Source organism: Schistocerca cancellata, chromosome 5 (assembly GCF_023864275.1).
Source record: "Schistocerca cancellata isolate TAMUIC-IGC-003103 chromosome 5, iqSchCanc2.1, whole genome shotgun sequence".
NCBI classification, from domain to species: Eukaryota; Metazoa; Arthropoda; class Insecta; order Orthoptera; family Acrididae; genus Schistocerca; species Schistocerca cancellata.
In genome coordinates this window covers 465,645,849-465,665,231 of record NC_064630.1, presented here as the reverse complement: position 1 = coordinate 465,665,231, position 19,383 = coordinate 465,645,849, and the positions used below count along the sequence as shown (strand labels likewise).

General features: G+C 42.7%; 1 protein-coding gene across 1 annotated transcript in view; it reads left to right on the top strand.

Annotated features, from left to right (window-relative positions):
- The window catches only part of LOC126188156 (glutamyl-tRNA(Gln) amidotransferase subunit B, mitochondrial), a 130,460-nt gene extending 112,706 nt beyond the window's left edge, over window positions 1-17,754 (top strand). Inside the window, exons 8-10 of the mRNA XM_049929667.1 lie at window positions 1,646-1,782; window positions 1,943-2,066; window positions 17,222-17,754. Of these exons, the coding sequence (XP_049785624.1) occupies window positions 1,646-1,782; window positions 1,943-2,066; window positions 17,222-17,443 (483 nt within the window). The 3' untranslated portion in view covers window positions 17,444-17,754. The remainder of the gene's footprint in view (window positions 1-1,645; window positions 1,783-1,942; window positions 2,067-17,221) is intronic.
- The last annotated feature ends 1,629 nt before the right edge of the window (window positions 17,755-19,383 follow it).

Below are 19,383 nucleotides of genomic sequence, written 5' to 3'. Positions count from 1 at the left end.
TGTCATCTTTACAGTGAGTAATCAGCTAGCCTTTGCATAATATTGTTGATATTCCAGCCAGGATTCTCCATTGTTGGAAATCTGAAGATTGTTTATTCAATTAAACACTTAGAGATTACAATTATGAACAATTTAAATTGGAATGAGCATGTAAATAATGTTATGGGGAAGGTGAACCAAACTCTGTGTTTTATTGGCAGAACACTTAGAAGATGCAACAGGTCTGCTAAAGAGACTGGGTGTCTGTCCTCTTCTGGAGTGCATGTATTTTCTTTTCTGAAGAAGGCTTTGACCAATGGTAAGGGATCCAAAAAAGTTCAACAAGGGTAGCTCATTTTGTATTTTTTTGCAAAATAGGGGGTAGAATATCATGAGTATGATACACAAATTGGGATTGCAGTCATTAGAAGAAAGGTGTCTTTTATTGCAGTCAGATCTTTTGACAAAATTTCTGTCACAAAATTTCTCCTCTGAATGCAAAAAAAATATTTTTGATGCTAGCCTGCAAAGGGAGAAATGACCATAGCAATAAAACAAGAGAAATCAGAGCCTGCACAGGGAGATTTAAGTGTTCAGTTTTCCAGTGTGCCGTTTGAGAGTGAAATGGTAGAGAGATAGTCTGAAGGTGGTTCAGTGAACCCTTTGCCAGGCACTTATTTGTGAACTGGAGAGTAATCATATAGATGTTTTTGTGAAAAACTGACAACTGGAGAGGAATGGAGGTCCTGGTGCTCAAAGACCAACATACCACACTTCAGACAATAGTGAAAAAAGTGAAAATCAGCCATGGATCAGCTTTCAACATCTTGCATGACATTTAGATAATCATTGCTGGCCACTGGGTTCTGTTTCTGCTCATATCCATTCATAAAACCCACTGAACAGAGACAGCAATGAAAAATTGTGTTGGAGCCAAATCAGGTGACTTCTTGAGCTGCCTAATCACCCTTGACCTGTCGTTGGGTGTGTAATTATGATGAAAAGAAAAGAAAAGAAAAGAAAAGAGCAATGGAACCATTGCAGGGAAAGGTGAAGAACCAACCATCATCGGGTAGAGTGATGCTGAGTATGTTTGAGGAATGCCATCATGTAGTGCTAACAGGATGGGCTTGTATAGAGCAAACTGTCAGGGGAATACACTTTCAAAATTTCCTGATGAATCATTTCTGGGGGTGTTTCTGCTCCATGAATATGTCGGCAAAGGACACAGTAACAAATGCTGCTCCTTTAGGATATCGAAATTGGCCCCTCATGACATGTTTTCCTGTGATTTCTTCCTCTTTCCTAAGATAAAGAAACCATTGCATTGCAAGCAGTTTTAGGATGACAGCTCAATTTTCAAGGTGGACCATTACCTGAACAGCTAAAATGCAGACGTCTACATCCAGTCCAAGTCATCCATCACAGATAAAAAATTTTTGCATTGAAGGGTGAATATGTAGGGAAAGACTCAACATCACCAAGTTCCATGGTTGCAGCTTAATATTTTTCAGGTGATGATTAAAGCTTCATGACTACTCCTCATATGTCCATTTTGTGTTGCTATATTTGCATGTTTTTGCTTTTTACCACAGGATTTTGTTGTTTTCTCAGAATGGCCTCAATATTGATTATTAATAATGCAAAGTAAATGTTTAATTTTCAGAGAGAAGGCAAATTATTGCAATATTTTGAAGACATCATGAAACAAAATCCTAGTAGAAACCCACAGAGAGTTGCAAAGATTCTTATAATGGATTTTCTTACTGCTTTAAACAAAAAGGATGTGAATCTGGATAATTGGTGAGGAAATTTTTTATACTTCACTGAACTTTTAACTGTAAGCTCTTCTAGTTACAAAGAAGTCACATAAAGCAGCCACATTTTGTAAATAGGTGTAATCTGCTAGTTTTGTTAATAATGCTTTGTACATGTCATAGAGAACCATGTCTTTTGTTTACAGCCAAGTACCAGCAGGTTTCCTAGGAGAACTAATAGATATGCTTCAGAATGATGTTATTAACTTACAAGTGGCAAAGAAAGTTCTAGAAGAACTTCTTAGTGGTCCAGCAAACAGTCCAAGTGAGGTAAAGATATTGCTAATACATTTCTCTCATTGATCATACATCTTAGCAACCAATAAAAATTTGTTTGAAAGGTTTTCAGGATTGTAGCTGTCATTGTAAACTTTACCCCATGATGTTTCAACTGAACAGCTGCCAGTCATCTTCAGGTGAGCCATTGAAGATTGGTGAAGATATTCTCCACTCCACCTTATACAGGACACTGATAGTATTGACACACATGCGTCAGACTCATGGTGACAGAAAGACAACACTGCCCAGCGGCAGTGCCCTTGCTGGTGGAATTGCAAGGATCAGCTATCTTTGGCATTGCCAGGGTTCCATGCATTATCCAGCTGGTAGCCACTGTCATGGTTTATTAGATTTTCTGCAATGCGTATGTCAGTGGATTCTTTTATAATGGAATCCCAAAAAGACATTGCAGTGGCCAAAATTAAAGATTTGCCATATTCCATTGAATGTCAATTGCAGACTTGCTGGGTTGCAGAAGGCGAGTGCAACGTTCTTCAACTGTGCGTGTTGTTTGTCCTATATAGGCCATACCAAACTGATAAGGTATTTTCTAAATTCCTGCTTTCCACAATAACAAATTATCCTTCACTGATCCCAACAGGTCTGAAATCTTAGATAGTGGGCGGGAAAGCACTTTCACATGAAAATTACTAAGGATTCTTGCTATTATGAAGGAAATATTACCAACGAAGGGAAGAGAAGCTAGGGACTTTGCTGGTGCATTCTCCTCTTTATCCACATCCCGGTTCTTGGTTTTAGCTGAGAATGCCCTGATAATTTACCAGGTTGAGTATCCATTGTATGTGAACAGCGTCCTGAAATGTGCAAGCTTTTTAGGTGAACTATCTGCATCCGACACTGTATGGCCCCTATGTACAAGGGTTTTAAGCACACTCATGGTTTGGGATGGGTGATGGTAACTTGTACATCAGTGTCAGTGGGCTTCTGGTAAACAGAATGTCCCAGAGAGCCATCAGTCTTCCATCTAATCAAAACATCCAGGAATGGGAGACAACCATATTTCTCTAATTCCATGATAAACTGAATGTTCTCATGAATGGAGTTAAGAGATTGCCTCATGAATGGAGTTAAGAGATTGTAAAAACTCCATTAACTTGTCTTCTCCTTGGTGCCACACTATGAAAGTATCATTCACATACCTCCAAAAAACATTGTGTCTCGAATGGACATTCAATTAAGTATGACAAAACATTAATTTTGGCCACAGCAACATCTTTTTAGGAATCCATTACAAAAGAAGAGTGCCTATAACACTTCGTTGGGGAGAACCGGTTATTACTTCTGTTTTAGTTGATGACTTTTCATCTATTACTACAAACTGTGACCTTTCTTACAGGAAATCATGAATCCAGTCACACAACTGAGGCGATATTGCATAGGCAAGCAGTTTGGTTAGAAGACGCTTGTGAGGAATGGTGTTGAAAGCCTTCTGGAAATCTAAAAATATGGAATCAATTTGACATCCCCCGTCAATAGCACTCATTACTTCATGGGTATAAAGAGCTAGTTATGTTTCACAAGAATGATATTTTCTGAATCCGTGCTGACTTTGTGTCAATAAATCATTTTCTTTGAGGTAATTCATAATGTTCGAACACAGTATATGTTCCAAAACCATACTGCAAATTGACATCAGTGATGTGGGCCTGTAAGTCAGTGAATTACTCCTATTTCCCATTTTGGGTATTGGTGTGACATTTTCTTGTCTTTAGGTACAAATCTTTCTATGAGCGAGCAATTTTATACAATTGCTAAACATAGAGCTACTGTATCAGCATACTCTGAAAGGACCTATATCATTGACGTCGGTTTGCAGTAGGGTTTTGGAGCATATAATGTATTCAAACATTATGAATCACCTCAAAGGGAACGATCTATTGATACGTAATCAGCATGGTTTCAGAAAACATCGTTCTTGTGCAACGCAGCTAGCTCTTTATTCGCACAAAGTAATGGCCGCTATCGACAGGGGATCTCAAGTTGATTCCATATTTCTAGATTTCCGGAAAGTTTTTGACACGGTTCCTCACAAGCGACTTCTAATCAAGCTGCGGGCCTATGGGGTATCGTCTCACTTGTGCAACTGGATTCATGATTTCCTGTCAGGAAGGTCTCAGTTCGTAGTAATAGACGGCAAATCATTGAGTAAAACTGAAGTGATATCAGGTGTTCCCCAGGGAAGCGTCCTGGGACCTCTTGAGCAGTTCTCTTAGGTTTTTCGCAGATGATGCTGTAATTTACCGTCTAGTAAGGTCATCCAAAGACCAGTATCAGTTGCAAAGCGATTTAGAAAAGATTGCTGTATGGTGTGGCAGGTGGCAGTTGACGCTAAATAATGAAAAGTGTGAGGTGATCCACATGAGTTCCAAAAGAAATCCGTTGGAATTCGATTACTCGATAAATAGTACAATTCTCAAGGCTGTCAATTCAACTAAGTACCTGGGTGTTAAAATTACGAACAACTTCAGTTGGAAAGACCACATAGATAATATTGTGGGGAAGGCGAGCCAAAGGTTGCGTTTCATTGGCAGGACACTTAGAAGATGCAACAAGTCTACTAAAGAGACAGCTTACACTACACTCGTTCGTCCTCTGTTAGAATATTGCTGCGCGGCGTGGGATCCTTACCAGGTGGGATTGATGGAGGACATCGAAAGGGTGCAAAAAAGGCAGCTCGTTTTGTATTATCACGTAATAGGGGAGAGAGTGTGGCGGATATGATATGCGAGCTGGGATGGAAGTCATTAAAGCAAAGACGTTTTTCGTCGCGGCGAGATCTATTTACGAAGTTTCAGTCACCAACTTTCTCTTCCGAATGCGAAAATATTTTGTTGAGCCCAACCTACATAGGTAGGAATAATCATCAAAATAAAATAAGAGAAATCAGAGCTCGAACAGAAAGGCTTGGATGTTTGTTTTTCCCGTGCGCTGTTCGGGAGTGGAATGGTAGAGAGATAGTATGATTGTAGTTCGATGAACCCTCTGCCAAGAACTTAAATGTGAATTGCAGAGTAGACATGTAGATGTAGATGTAGATGAACCTGACTGGTACAAAATCTGGATCAGAGGCCTTGCCTTTATTAAGTGCTTTAGGCTGCATTGCTGCACTCAGGATATCTACTTCTATGTTTCTCATCTTGGCAGTTGTTCTTGTGAAGGAGTTTCAGAAAACTGTGTTTAATAACTCTGCTTTAGTGGCACAGTCATCAGTGACTTCACCGTTGTTAGTGCGCAATGAAGGTATTGATTGCGTCTTGCCACTGGTGTGTTTTATGTAAGACCAGAATTGAAGCACACGCTATACTTTGAACTTCTGCAAAAGTTTGACAATCTTGGGGATTTTGCATTCTTTTAAATTTGGGATGCTATGTCCCCCCCCCCCCCCCCCCCATACTATCTCTTTGAAATCATTCACACCTTTTCTATGCTTACGTGATCAATCAGAAGGATTGGGGACTGCCTCTTAAAAAGGCATTAAGAGCATTTTTATCAGCTTTTTTTAAAAAAAGATGTACTTTGCACTTCTTTTTGATACTCCCTATTTGTCCAGCATTATTTCTTACTAAGAGATCAAGTATGCTTTCACAACCATTTACGCTTCGAGTGAGATCATGAACCTATTGTTCAAAATAATTTTCTGTGAAAGCATTCAGTGCAATTTTGGATGACATTTTATGCCTGCCGCTGGATTTAAACGTATAATTTTTCCAGCATATTGAGGGTAGATTGAAGTCGCCACTGACTATAATTGTACGAGTGGGGTACCTATTTCAAATGAGACTTAAGTTTTCTTCGAACTGTTCAGCAACTATATCTTCTGAGCTGGGGGTCACTAAAATGATCCAGTTAATAGTTTAGTCCCTTTGTCAAGTAAAACCTCTACCCCATACTATTTCGCAGGAATTATTTGCTTCAATTTCACTACAAGGTAAACTGCTTGTGAGAGCAATAAATACTCCACTACCAACTGTATTTAATCTATCCTTTCTGAACATTGTTAGGTCATTTGAAAATATTTCAGCTGAACTTATTTCAGGCTTTAGTCAGATTTCCATACCTGTAACTATTTGAGCTTCAGTACTTTCTATTAGGGCTTGGAGCTCTGGTTCTTTCCCAACACAGCTACAACAATTTACAATCACAATACTGATTGTTGCTACAACTACCATACTGTGTTTTACCTGCCCCCTTTTAGATGGACACCCTTTCTGTGGTTTCCCGAGACCCTCTAACCTAAAAAACTGCCCGGTCCCTTCCACACAGCCCCACTACCTGTGTGGGTGCTTCCTGTATGCGGTGGACTCCTGACCTATTAAGTGGAACCCGGTAACCCACCACCCAATGGCACAAGTCAAGGGATTTGCAGCCTACACATCACAGAACCCCCTGGGCCTCTGATTCAGACCCTCCACTCACCTCTGCACTAAAGGACCACAGTCGGTTCTATCGATGATGCTGCAGTTGGTGAGCTCCTCCTTAATATGATGGAAGCCAATGGCCTTGGTGTGCTGGCACTGCGAATGGCTGAAAGCAAGGGGAAACTACAGCCATAATTTTTCCCGAGGGCATGCAGCTTTACTGTATGGTTAAATGATGATGGCGTCCTCATGGGTGAAATATTCCAGAGGTAAAATAGCCCCCATTCTGATCTCCAGGTGGGGACTAGTCAGGATAACATCATTATCAGGAGAAACAAAACTGGCATTCTACGGATCGGAGTGTGGAATGTCAGATTCTGTAATTGGGTAGGTAGGTTAGAAAATTTAAAAAGGGAAATGAATAGGTTAAAGTTAGATATAGTGGGAATTAGTGACATTCAGTGACAGGAGAAACAAGACTTCTGGTCAGCTGAATACAGGGTTATATATACAATATCAAATATGGGTAATGCAGGAGTAGGTTTAATAATGAATAAAAAAATAGAAGCGCGGGTAAGCATAGTGAACGCATTATTGTAGCCAAGATATACATGAAGCCCATGACTACGACAGTAGTACAAATTTATATGCCAGCTAGCTCTGCAGATGATGAAGAGATTGAAGAAAAGTGTGATGACGTAAAAGAAGGAGTACTACAGATGTCCAATGGTGAGGGCGTGTGGGCGTCGACATTGGTGGGAATCGTGCGCGTAGGCAGGCGCACCACAGGTACTTCCATTTCAAACGAGGTGGGTTGTGCAAGTGGAGCGGCTAAAGGCAGGTCCACTTCGTAGTCAGTCAGCCACCGTGGCTGGATGTGACGGCGGCCAGCCCGGGAGTAAGCGGGCAGGGCAGTCGACGGTGTGGTGGAAGCGTGTGTGGCCCTTAAGTTGATCAAGCCATCCATAAAAATGAAAGCACGTAGAGATGCTCGGTCAGACTTGTGCGGGAGTGTGAAGTTGTGTGCAATGTTGACACGTAAGGGACCGTCCGATGACGGGACCTCGATATTTGTCAAAAGAATGAGCACTCAGTCATCAAAAATCACTATAGAAATATCGTTCACTCGGTGCGGCGGCACGCTGCAGAAAAAACTGATAGTAGGTGTGTGTGTGTCTCTGATGTTGTGGGTGAGGGCACAAAACCTGCGCAGGGTGAGGTCGGGAAACCAGCGAATGGTGGCGAACAGTCTTCGGTGGAAGAGGTGTGCGGTGAGGTTGATGAGAGCACATCTTCATTCTCGATCAAGGATGGATCACTCTCGATCAAGGATGGATCGTCTACCGAGTCCAACTGTGGCAGTCTGAGACCATCAGGGTAAATGAAAGCCGGTTTCAGGCGATGCAGAGAAACTGTCTGTGTGCAGTCCTTAATTATGATATCAAAAGTCATGTTCCCATGCCACAGGACCTTGTAGGGGCCAAGATGAGGAAATTGAAGGGGCTGCCTAACCGCATTATCATGCAGCATGACGTGGGAGCAGTCGGAGAGTGTGGTGGGAACATAAGTCTCGCGTGGTGTGTGACTGATGGGCGGGTGCAAACGCATTTGTTGAAAATGCGTCACATCCAACTAATGAAATATGGTGAGGGGGGAAGATCCTTGCTAACCTGAGGAAGAATAAGTTCCCCCCGGTAGGACCGGATTCTCACCAAAAACAAATTCGGATATAGTCTCCTGTAGGTCAGGTTTATAGGTCGAGCGTAGACCAAGTAGCACCCACGGGAGAGGCATTGAAGGGCCATCTTGAGGGTGCAGTGTCATCTTTCCACCAACCCATTGTTTTGTGGGTGATAGGCGGTAGCGTGTATTTTTTTAATACCACAGATATTGCAAGGGACGGTGAAAAGGGAGGATTCGAACTGTCGACGCTGATCGGTGATGATAGTGGTCGGGCACCCAAAACGAGCGATCCACAAGCCAATGAAAGCCTTGGCTACCGTCTTGGCAGTAATGTTAGGGAGAGGGACAGCCTCGACCCAGTGAGACAGACAGTTGATAGTTGATAAGATATATCTCTGGCCCTCCAAAGGAGGAAGAGGCCTGATCAGATCAATATGTATGTGACGAATTCGTCCTGCGGAAATGTCAAACTTGTCCAGAGGCGGGGAGGTGTGGCAGCTGATCTTGTTGCACTGGCAAGGGATGCAGCTGTGTGCCCAGGTTTGACAGTCCTGTTTGATATTCTTCCAAGCAAAATGTTCTGACACGAGACATGTGGTGGCTTGAACACCCGGGTGGGCTAGGTTATGCAGGGCGTCAAAAACCTGTCAGCGCAGCCCGGGTGGGAGCAAAGGGCATAGGGTGCTGGTTGAAGAATCACACCACACCTCGTCGGAAATGTCAGGAAATTTAGCCTTTGTGCAAACAAGTGATGTTTATGGGTCTTGTAGGAGAGCCTGAGAATCTTCATCAGAAGCTTGCAGGGAGGCCAGATCGGAAAGATCAGTGATGTGGGAAACAGCATTGATCAGCGAGGAGAAATCCACAGCGACATTATGTGCACCTGTGATGTAATGGACATCTGTTGTGAATTGAGAAATGAGGTCAAAGTGGCGGTAACGTCAAGGGGGTGGGTTGCAGAATGCTTCTGCCAGTGGTTTGTGATTGGTGAGGACGAAAAACGAATGTCCCTCGACATCAGGGCAGAAATGTTTGATAACCTTGTAAACAGCAAGGAGCTCTCTATCGAATGCAGAATATTTTCTCTGTGCCGTAGATAGTTTCTTAGAGAAGAAATGGAGGGGAGACACTGTGTCACCCTTGCATTGTTGCAACACTGCCCCCACCATGATGTCGCTGGTGTCCGTAGTGATGAATAACTTGGCTGAGGGTTCGGGGTTGGCGTGTGTCACAGCATGAGCTAAAGAAGTCTTAAGAGCCTTGAAGGCCTCTAGCATTGGAGCAGTCCAAGAAATGGGTTTGATACCGGAAGTTTGTTTGCCTGATAGCGTGTCCGCCAGGGGTGCCTGAACAGCAGCGGCGGAACGCAGATGTCGACAATAGTAATTGATGGTGCCATGGAAATGGCGTAGCTCTTTGTAAGTAGCCGGTGGCGGCAGAGACGTGATAGCCTGCACATGAGATTTGGGAGGCTGTATTCCGTCAGCGGAGACAGTGTAACCTAGGAAGGAGACTGACACCTGGCGCAACTGAAACTTGCCTTTGCTGACCTCGACACCATTGGAGTTCGAGGTCTGGAGGACTGTAGACAGATGATTTTCATCTTCCTCTGCTGAGCTGCTGAAAATGAGAATGTTATCCAGATAAGCAAAGCAAAACTCGAACTGTCGCAAAATAGAGTCAATGAAACGTTGCCATGTTTGCGCCGCGTTCTTTAGGCCGAACAGCATGAAGTGGTATTGGACTAAACCAAGCGGCGTGACAATAGCCGTCTTAAGAATGTCTTCCAGCGCCAAGGGAATCTGGTGGTAGGCACATTTACTGTCAATAACACTGAAAATTGTGGCACCCAGTTACATATGAGTGAAGTCATTGATGTTCGGCACTGGGTAATTGTCTATGACAGTACAAGCATTTAAGCACCTGTAATTGCCACACATTTGAAAACATCCATCGTGTTTGGGGACGAGGTGGATTGGTTGCAGAACACCTGTTGCCAAACGTTCATTAATCTGCTTCCGGGCCGCACGCAACTTGATAGGGTTGAGGCATAGAACCTTATGCCTAATAGGAGGGCCGGCAGTGGTAACTATCTTGTGTGTTGTTCCATCAGTGACGGAAGAAACTGAGAACTGCACATGAGAGTCCCAGTGCCGAGTCTTCGGACAAGTAAGGGGCAATGAGGCATAGCCGTTAGCACGAGTGGGGAAATGTAGCACGAAAGTCACATGTCTCTTCCAGGAGCGCGGCGTGCACTTGTGTGGAGGGAGTAGGTTCATGCACAGTGCCGAGCAAAGGGGAACTGGCGGCAACTCTCTGCAGTTAACCTTGCACTGGACAACCAGCACGGGCGAAAGCAGCGCTGGTGTTGCACTTGGGGCCACAATGGCCACTGGGTCATGTGGCTGGTGAGTGAAAGAGGGGGAATGTTTATCAACATGCGCGGTAGCTGTCCGAGAGGTGGGCGTGGTCGCAATGTGCGTGTGACTGTCATTAGCAGCACTGTTTGAAACACACGGCACTGAATGAGGTGAGCGCGATGGGGGGTTGGAACGTCACACGCAAGTAAACTTTGTGGACTAACCTGGTACAGTTCGAGCTGGGCTTGACCTAGCAATCTTGTTTAGGGGGTGGCACTGTGGACTGCACAGAAGTGAGGTATGAGCCACAACGAGCTCGCTGTAAGTGGATGTGATACATTGTTTCAGCTGCTTGTTGTCCTGGCAGAGTTGCATTGCCGAGTCATATTCTGAGAGTAGGTCGGTAATGCAGGTCACAATGTTGCCCATGAGGGCGGAGCACTCGTATATGATATTGTATGTTGCAGTGGAAACAGAGCGTTGGACATAGGTGCGGGTGCACAGTATGTGAGTGTTCGTAGGATGGTGGAGCACTGAACCCTGTATGGCATTCGGAGATAGTTCATAATGAGACAAAAAATCCATACTGAGGATTGGTTCATCGATGTCAGCAATGTAGAATGTCCACGCATAACATAGAGAAGGAGATGGGGTCACCATAACCTTTACTGAGCCTGAGGTAGGTAACGTCAATGCATTGACAGATCGTAGAAGTGTCTTCGTCTGTGAAGAAGCGGGTGGAGCCATTGAAGTAGGTATGATCGACACGTCAGAACCAGTGTCGACCAGAAAAGCTAGACCTGATGCAATTTCAGGCACATAGAGATGACCACTCGGCCGGGTGGACGAACGAATGGAGTGTAATGTAAGAGGACGCCTGTTATGTTCTCCAATGGACTTGGCGTCTCTTAGTACCTGCGGTCGGAATTTGGGTGTTTTATGACAACCTGCACTTCTTGGCATTGTCGCCGAACACCTTGTGCTACCAGCAGAAAGGGTGAGCAGGGTGAGGAGGAGATGGAGACTGCGACAGCGGGGGCGTCTAGTCCTCGTTGATATGTTCCAGAAAATAGACCAGTATGTAAGGTGCGTAGGCGATCCTGGAGTGCTCAGATAGTGGAGAGAGAGAGAGCCGACATTGCCAGGAGAAGTAGATGAGGTGATGGCGGAGCGAGCCCTGCCACTGCCAGCTGAAGCTCAGTATGCGGGGGCAGCTGTGCCGACAAACGGTGTGGAATGAACTCGCTGATGTTGCTGCAGCAGCAAATACAACTGGTCAGTGATGCGTAGGTGGGAGCTGATGGACTTGAATGTATGTGGTAACAGATTGATCTGTAGACCGGTAGGTAGTTTGGCAGACCACACAGCCCATAGCGTGGCATCAAGCGTGGTATGCTTGTTCATGAGCAATCGAAGGCGGCGCCAGAGTTTGGAGGGGGTGCATTCCCCCAGGTGCTCCACATAGAAAATCTTCATTATTAACTCTTGTGGTGAGCAGGCAAGTCGTTCCATTATAGTCTTCTTTGCAAACTCGTATTTTGGTGCAGGCGGCGGCGAAAGGAGCAGGTCACAAATCAAATCCGAGTGGTCATGGAGGGTTGTGACGAGGCAGAGAAACTTTGAGTTGTCGTCAGACACGTGATGTAACTCGAACAGATGCTCGATGAGCACGAACCACGATACCGGGCTGTCCTCACATAAGGGCGGTAGCTTCAGCGGGCAGCCGGAGGGGATGACGACGGTGGCTTCGGTGTCTCCTGGGGTAGTGGCTGAACTGCGGTTAAGTCAGAGGCCGGCATGGTAGGCAAGCGAATCTGTAGTAGCGGCAGCTGGCATAGTTGACTGTGTGTCATGAAAACAGGGCACGGCTGGCACGAACGGTACTTTGGAAACAGGCAGATGGATGGCACACGAGGGGAGCCTGGAAACTGGACCGTGAGTGATGAGTGCTGGAAGGAAATGACCCACTTCTGGAACAGGGCGAGAGAATAGTGAGGCAGGCAGTGGTGGTGCTGTGGGAGCGGCAGGCAGTTGAGTGACCGGAAACGGGGATCCCCCCAAGTGAGAGGGGGTGGGAGGGATTGAGAATGCCACCTGCATGGAGACTATCTGATGCATAACATGCCTGTAGTGCATGCGGTGGGCCAGTGAGGCGAGGTAAGGGGTCCATGTTACGCGAAACACTGAATTGTGCATGTAAATTGGACACAACTGGAACACCACATGCGCGGAATGGATCCGTCACAGTTTGTAGTAATGGTGGCGTTCCACATGGCCCTGATGGATTGCTAAACAAGTGTTCAAGTGGGGATCACTTTGTTCTTGAAACACTCGATTTGAAGAGACACAATTTAAACTGTTGTTCAATTCACATTTCATTGTCGGATGGGCATAATCCGGTGACACGAAGCCTGAGTCCATTGTACGCTCTATCAGCGTAGTTGACGACCATTGAAAACTAATGAGGTTAGCACATGGCGTTGGTTAAGAACGTGAATCACTGTGCGTAAATAATGAATAAGCCATTGTCGAAGAAACGACGAAACTCGATGAGCGGAGTTGTGCTTCCACATCTTCAAACAAGGCATTGTTGTCATTGTGTAGTGCATATAACCTGTTGCATAAACACCGGTGCAGAAGACACGAAACATGAACGAACTGCAGGGTCACCACTATGGGAATGGGATCAGTAATTGGGATATAGAAAACTTAATTCCCACATCCTTTCGTCTTTCCCTCTCCTACCCTCTTTCCTGACGAAGCAACCGTTGGTTGCAAAAGCTTGAAATTTTGTGTATGTGTTTGTGTGTTTTTTTTATTGTGTCTATCTACCAACGCTTTCCCGTTTGGTAAGTCATGGAATCTTTGTTTTTAATATAGCTCGTATATATTTACACTTGACACTGCGTCCATACAGAATGAAGTATGGCAAAGAACTGACTAAAGTAAAGTTAAGATGGAGACTCGACAGAGCACTTAGAGGTCACAGATATTAAGTTTCATGGCCGACATGAACTATCATCGCCACAGGTATAGTGGCATTTACACTAAGCCGTGCACTTCACAATAGTTTGCAGAAAATGGGTGTAGACGCAGATGTATGAATACTAATATTTCTGGTATGTTGATGTATTGTTGGCATCCTCGATTGACACACCACATATATATACATAAGTAAGGTGAGGACAGCTGATGATCCCTTGAGTGCGGATGCATAGCAGGCTCAAACTCTTAGGGGAATTGGCTAAAGACTGTGAGTAATAAGGATAATACATTAGTAGTGTGTGGATAAGTTGAGAATTTTGGTCTGATGGTAGGCATGCTAGGGTAATCCATGCAGTTGTGATGATCATTGTGTGTAGATGGCACAGTGGTCAGCACATCTGCCTAGTAAGCAGGAGACCAGGGTTCGAATCTCGGTCCAGCACAAATTCAGCTTTCCACATGATTTAAATAACTGCCCACTTGCAGAAAATCCCTTAAAGTGCTTTGTGTCTTGATACACAACGTCTCCTCAGCAGTGATATCATAGTTTGTAGAGGTGTTCGCATAGTGAGATATACATATCACCCATGCCTCTTTGGCTGCTCTATCTGCCGTATCATTTTCTATCAGTCCCTAGTGGCCTGGCATCCAGCAGAATGGCATCACATAGCCCAGTGGCTGCAAAAGGAAGAAAATGTCCCAGATGCTTTGGAGTGATTTTTCTGCTCAGTACAGCTACTAGAGTGCCTACAAAACACTTATGGAATCAGAGCATACTGATACATGATATTCATGGCATTTCTCTATTTGCCACTTTTCTTTGAGAAGTTGTTTTGAGTACTGCTAATAAAAAAGCAGTGGTAAGTGATAAACAAGAGAACATCCAGACGTGAAGATTATTACCTAAAATATTTAAAGTGCCTGTTGATCTAGTCCCAACAATAAACTGAAGAAGGAGTGGTAGTTGTCCTTCTCCATCAGCTGCCAAATATGGAAGAACCATTTCTTTGTTGTGGGTTTGATACTATCTTACAGATTTAGTTAAGGATTTGTTTGTCACTGCAATTTCAAGCCTGTAAGTTGGTAATGTTTCCTTTCCATAAAGAAAACCTAATGGCATGTTTGGGACAAAAAGTTTGCTATCAACTGTATTGAAGGATCCTTCTACTGATGCAGATGCTGGATTGGGTATTCATTTTATATCGTGGACATGTATAGCAAAGCTGTATGATGTCCATGTTCACCACGAAAGGCTGTGATTTTACAAATCGTGTGAGCTCAGAAAAACATGGCACAAAGCCAAAACAAACAGTTCAGTATTGCGGTATATTATATTTAGGTGTCAATTTTTCTTCTTATTCATTATTTGCTGGGCATCAAATTGCACTGGATGTAGTGACGCAGAGTACATTTAAATTATTTTAAAAGGAAAAATAAGAAAAACAAGATGAGGTAGTAATGTGACTATTATCACTGCATATGTGTGAAGTTACTTAAATGTGAAGTTTGTCTGCAATATTTCTAGTCTGTGTCAAAGTTTCAGCTTACGAGCAACACATGTAATTACTGTGTCACAGGCTTGGTCACAGAAATATCAGTGTTCATAAAAATATTGGCAAAACTGGTAGTGATAGCAACAGTTCTCTCAGACTGTATAGTGTATTCTGTATGTCAGCTGATACTGATGTTTTTAGATTTCACTTTCCAATCTGATGAGTTATTGACCCTCAGTTCCCTGTGCTCATCAATCCACAGGTAGCTCTCCACAGCCCATCTGGTCATGCATCATCACTTTTATATGCATGAGAACATAGATCCTGCTGCTTTAGTCTCTGACTTAGCTCAAGCATTTTTAGGTGGTTGGAGTGGTTGTAACTATGTTCTTGGTGTATGCATTCTGCAAAACCACTACTCATAAATAATTAGAACAAGTACATGAACATTTTTTTATTGCAACACTCACATAACATACATCCAGTTCAGATAAAACACCTGTGAATCTGTCCAGGCTGCAGAACTAAATTCCATAGATGAACAGTCACTTCCAGAAATAGACAACCATCCAGAGACAAGTTACTGTGTCACTGCCCAGGCTTTAGTGATCCCTATTTCTGCTGGTGGTGTACTTGTGGGTGGTAAGTTCTGTCCCAGTGGCAGCGCTCTTCTGACTTTTGCTAATGTGAGCTCTGGTCTATGTAGTTGATGCCCTCTGACTGAGAACTAGTGAAGACAGGCTCCTGGCTTCCAATGATAAACTGCTGGTTGTTGGGGAATCCTGAACACTTGGGTCCACTGATGATGAGCTCTGCTAGATTGCTGGTGAACTGAGCCATGAGGTATAAAACAGAACTGATCACTTCAGTAAATCTGTACTCTTGGCTGATGCTGCAGGCAATGATGGTTGCTCCACGCATTGAATCTGTAAGCAGGGTGATGTCATTGTTGCATGTGATTAGCACTTGTGATTAGATGTGGCAAAATGATGTGATCAGCACTGGTGACATCTGGAGACAGCCACTGAAGTTCTCATCACTCTTGGCCTCGCCTTGATATAGGGACATTGACATACCTCTATGACGGAGCAGTGGACAACCTGGTAGAGGTAGTGATGAGAGATACAACAATTCTGATGACTTTAGTTTTTACTTTGTTTCAGATGTGCCATAATGTCATCCCTTTATAACCTCTCTAATGTCCTATCTTCGACAAGCATTGCTGTGAACTTCTACGAGATTTGACTGAAATGCCTTCTGTAAGACTTCCCTTGAAGTTGGCTGTTCTTGCTGTCAGCTCATGTGATCATAACAAATCGATTCTACAATAGCAGCTCTGGACAGAGTGGTTTTCACTAGTACATCAGTGGTCATTTATCTACCTGTCTGGCCAACTATCATCTGTTCCTTTCACAGCCTACCTTTACTGTTAATGGCTGTATGATCTTGTCCAAATTGAACTCATTCCTATAGCAATCATTTGTGCCTCAAAAGAGTCCACTGTCTGTACCTACTGACATCATTCTGCTAAAATATGTGCACTATCGTGTCACAACAACAGTTTATATTTTGAAAATTGAGGAACTGCACACTGGTGTTTTCAACAGAATGAAGAGTGTACTTTACACTATTAAATTTTATGAGTAACTTGTTCCTTAAAGAACAAAATGCAGACCTGTTAGACAGCATTGTCAGTTGCAGTTTAACGGGGATGTGCATTGCACGTATGGTATTGGAGAATTCAATCCAATATCATTTGTGTAAAGAGAGATATGTAATATGAGGCTCCCAAAAGTGAGAACATTTTATTCTGTAAATAGATGTTTAAGAAGGACATAACTTTTACACATTACATAACCTTCAAGGGCAGGTAACCTGAAGAAAACATCTTTGCCTACCTTTGTGACACAAATTGAATTCATCTTGGCCTAACCTGTCCCATCTTCAACCATTTCCTCTTTCCTCTGCTGTTAAAGAACCTGTCGTTCCAAAATATAAGACTTACTCATATTTATTTTTATGTGGTTGTATCAGCAGTAGTTGTACATTGTTAGCCTGTATTTATCTCTGAGAATTTGACAAGGCAGTGTTTACTACCTTGACAGAGGGGAAAAACTAAACTTTGTACTCAGTTTAGTTTTAAATTTTCCTGTGTCTCATGGTTTATTAATATGAAATATATGTATATACTGGTGTGTTCCCAGCTCTTTAGGGTATTTTTTTGAAAACAGTATTTTTTCTTTCAGATTGTCAACTTAAATCATTGGAGTCAGATAATACATCCAGATGAAATCAACAAGATTTGCAGAGATGTGATATTAAAAAATCCTAAATTAGTAAAACAGTACAAAAATGGAAAGAAGAAAGTACTGAAAGCTTTATTAGGAGAAGCTGCAAGGTCAACAAATGAAAGAGTTAAAATGTCCCTAGTAGAACAACAGCTTAAGACAATGCTAGACAAGGAGTAGGGTTTCTATAACAGAGAGAGAGAGAGAGAGAGAGAGAGAGAGAGAGAGAGAGAGAGTGTTTTTACTTCCAATTAGGTGTATGTTTGTAAGAACTTACATCGTTGGATGATGGAGACACAGCGATCTGTGTTATTTCAAATAAATTTTAATAGTCTTGATCACAGTAAAACGTAATTACAACCTGGTGATTACCAGTTTCAGTTGACTAGCAACAATCCGCAGATCTATTGAAATAAACAGAAATATTGTCTTTCTGTTAATGTGGAAACCTAACAATATCGTTAAAAAATTTAAATTTTTATAAAAGTAATGGAAATGAAATGGAAATGAGCGTTTGGCGTCATTGGCCGGGAGGCCCCTCGCGGGGCAGGTCCGGCCGCCTTGGCGCAGGTCTTATTACATTCGGCGCCACATTGGGCGACCTGCACGCCGGATGGGGATGAAATGATGATGAACACAACACAACACCCAGTCCCTGAGCGGAGAAAATCTCCGACCCAGCCGGGAATCGAACCCGGGCCCGGAGGACGGCAATCCGTCACGTTGACCACTCAGCTACTGGGGCGGACTATAAAAGTAATAAAACATATGTTAAAAAAAATCATATCATGATTACACTCAGACTGCCACCTCAGTACAGCGTTAACGACAGAATATCATTCTAGTGTAAGTGTGCTATGTTTTTTCCTATTTTTGTTTGTTTTAATGTCTTTATAAAAATATATGTCTTTAAGTACTGGTGGGTTTCCATGTTATCTGAAAGGGAATTTTTCTGTTTATTTCTATAGCTTTGGGGATGGTTGTGTCAACTGAAACCGGTAATCATCAAGTTGTAATTACATTTTATTGTGATCAAGAGTATTAGAATTAAATAATATTTATGTATGTGTATGTGTGTGTTTACTTTCAGATTTGTACAGTATGCGGTGAATGCTGTAAACTTATCTGTAATTTTGTTTTTTCTAAAGATTTCAATTAAAAATCTGATGACAATTATCACTGTGTCATATTTTCTCAACATACCTCATTAATAAAAATACATGTATGTATCTGTACAAGTTGATTACTGAATGTCTGTCTTATCTTAGAGAAGAAACAAGTAGCTTAGATAATGACCCTTTGTGAGGTGTTTTTGTAGCTATAACAGATATTGTAGCAGCTGCAAGAAAAGTAGTACCACTTTTTTTTCTTTATGACACAACTTGCCTCAAAGTACCCCACCTGGAAGAGATGTAGGAGCCAGTCCAAGTGGATTAATGGTAAGTGAACTGTTCATGTCTGTGTTAAGCCATTGTGTGAAACATGAGCAGCCAACAAAGGAAAAACTGAAATTAATAATTCTGTACAATCATGAATCACACTTTCGGATTGCTTCCTTGAACTATGCTAAAGATAATGCCACTGTTTTCTTAACCTTCCTTTTACATTGTGGTCACAAAATCAAGGCCTTAGATTTCTACATCTGCATCCATTCTATGCGAAAGATAATAAAGTGCATGGCAGAGGGTACTTTCTGCTGTACCAATCAGATTCTTCCCATTCTGTTTACATGTGGTGTGTAGGAAGAATGATTGTTTAAATGCCTCTGTGTGCACCATAATTAGTCTAATCTTGATCTTGTGATCACTATGGGAGCAATACATATGGCTTTGTAGTACATCCTTGATTCGCCATTTAAAACTGGTTTTTAAATATTTGTAATAGGATTTCTCATGATAGTTAGAATCTATCTTCAAGCACTTGCCAGTTCAGGTCCTTCAGCATCTCTGTGATACTCTCCCATTGGTCAAACAAACCCTGAAGTCCATAACTATTCATGTTGCCCTTCCCTGTATGCTTTTAATATCCTCTATTAGTTTTATATGATATGAATCCCACACAATTGAGCAATATTCTAGGATGACCTGTATTTGGACCTGTAAAGGCTAAATATAACATTT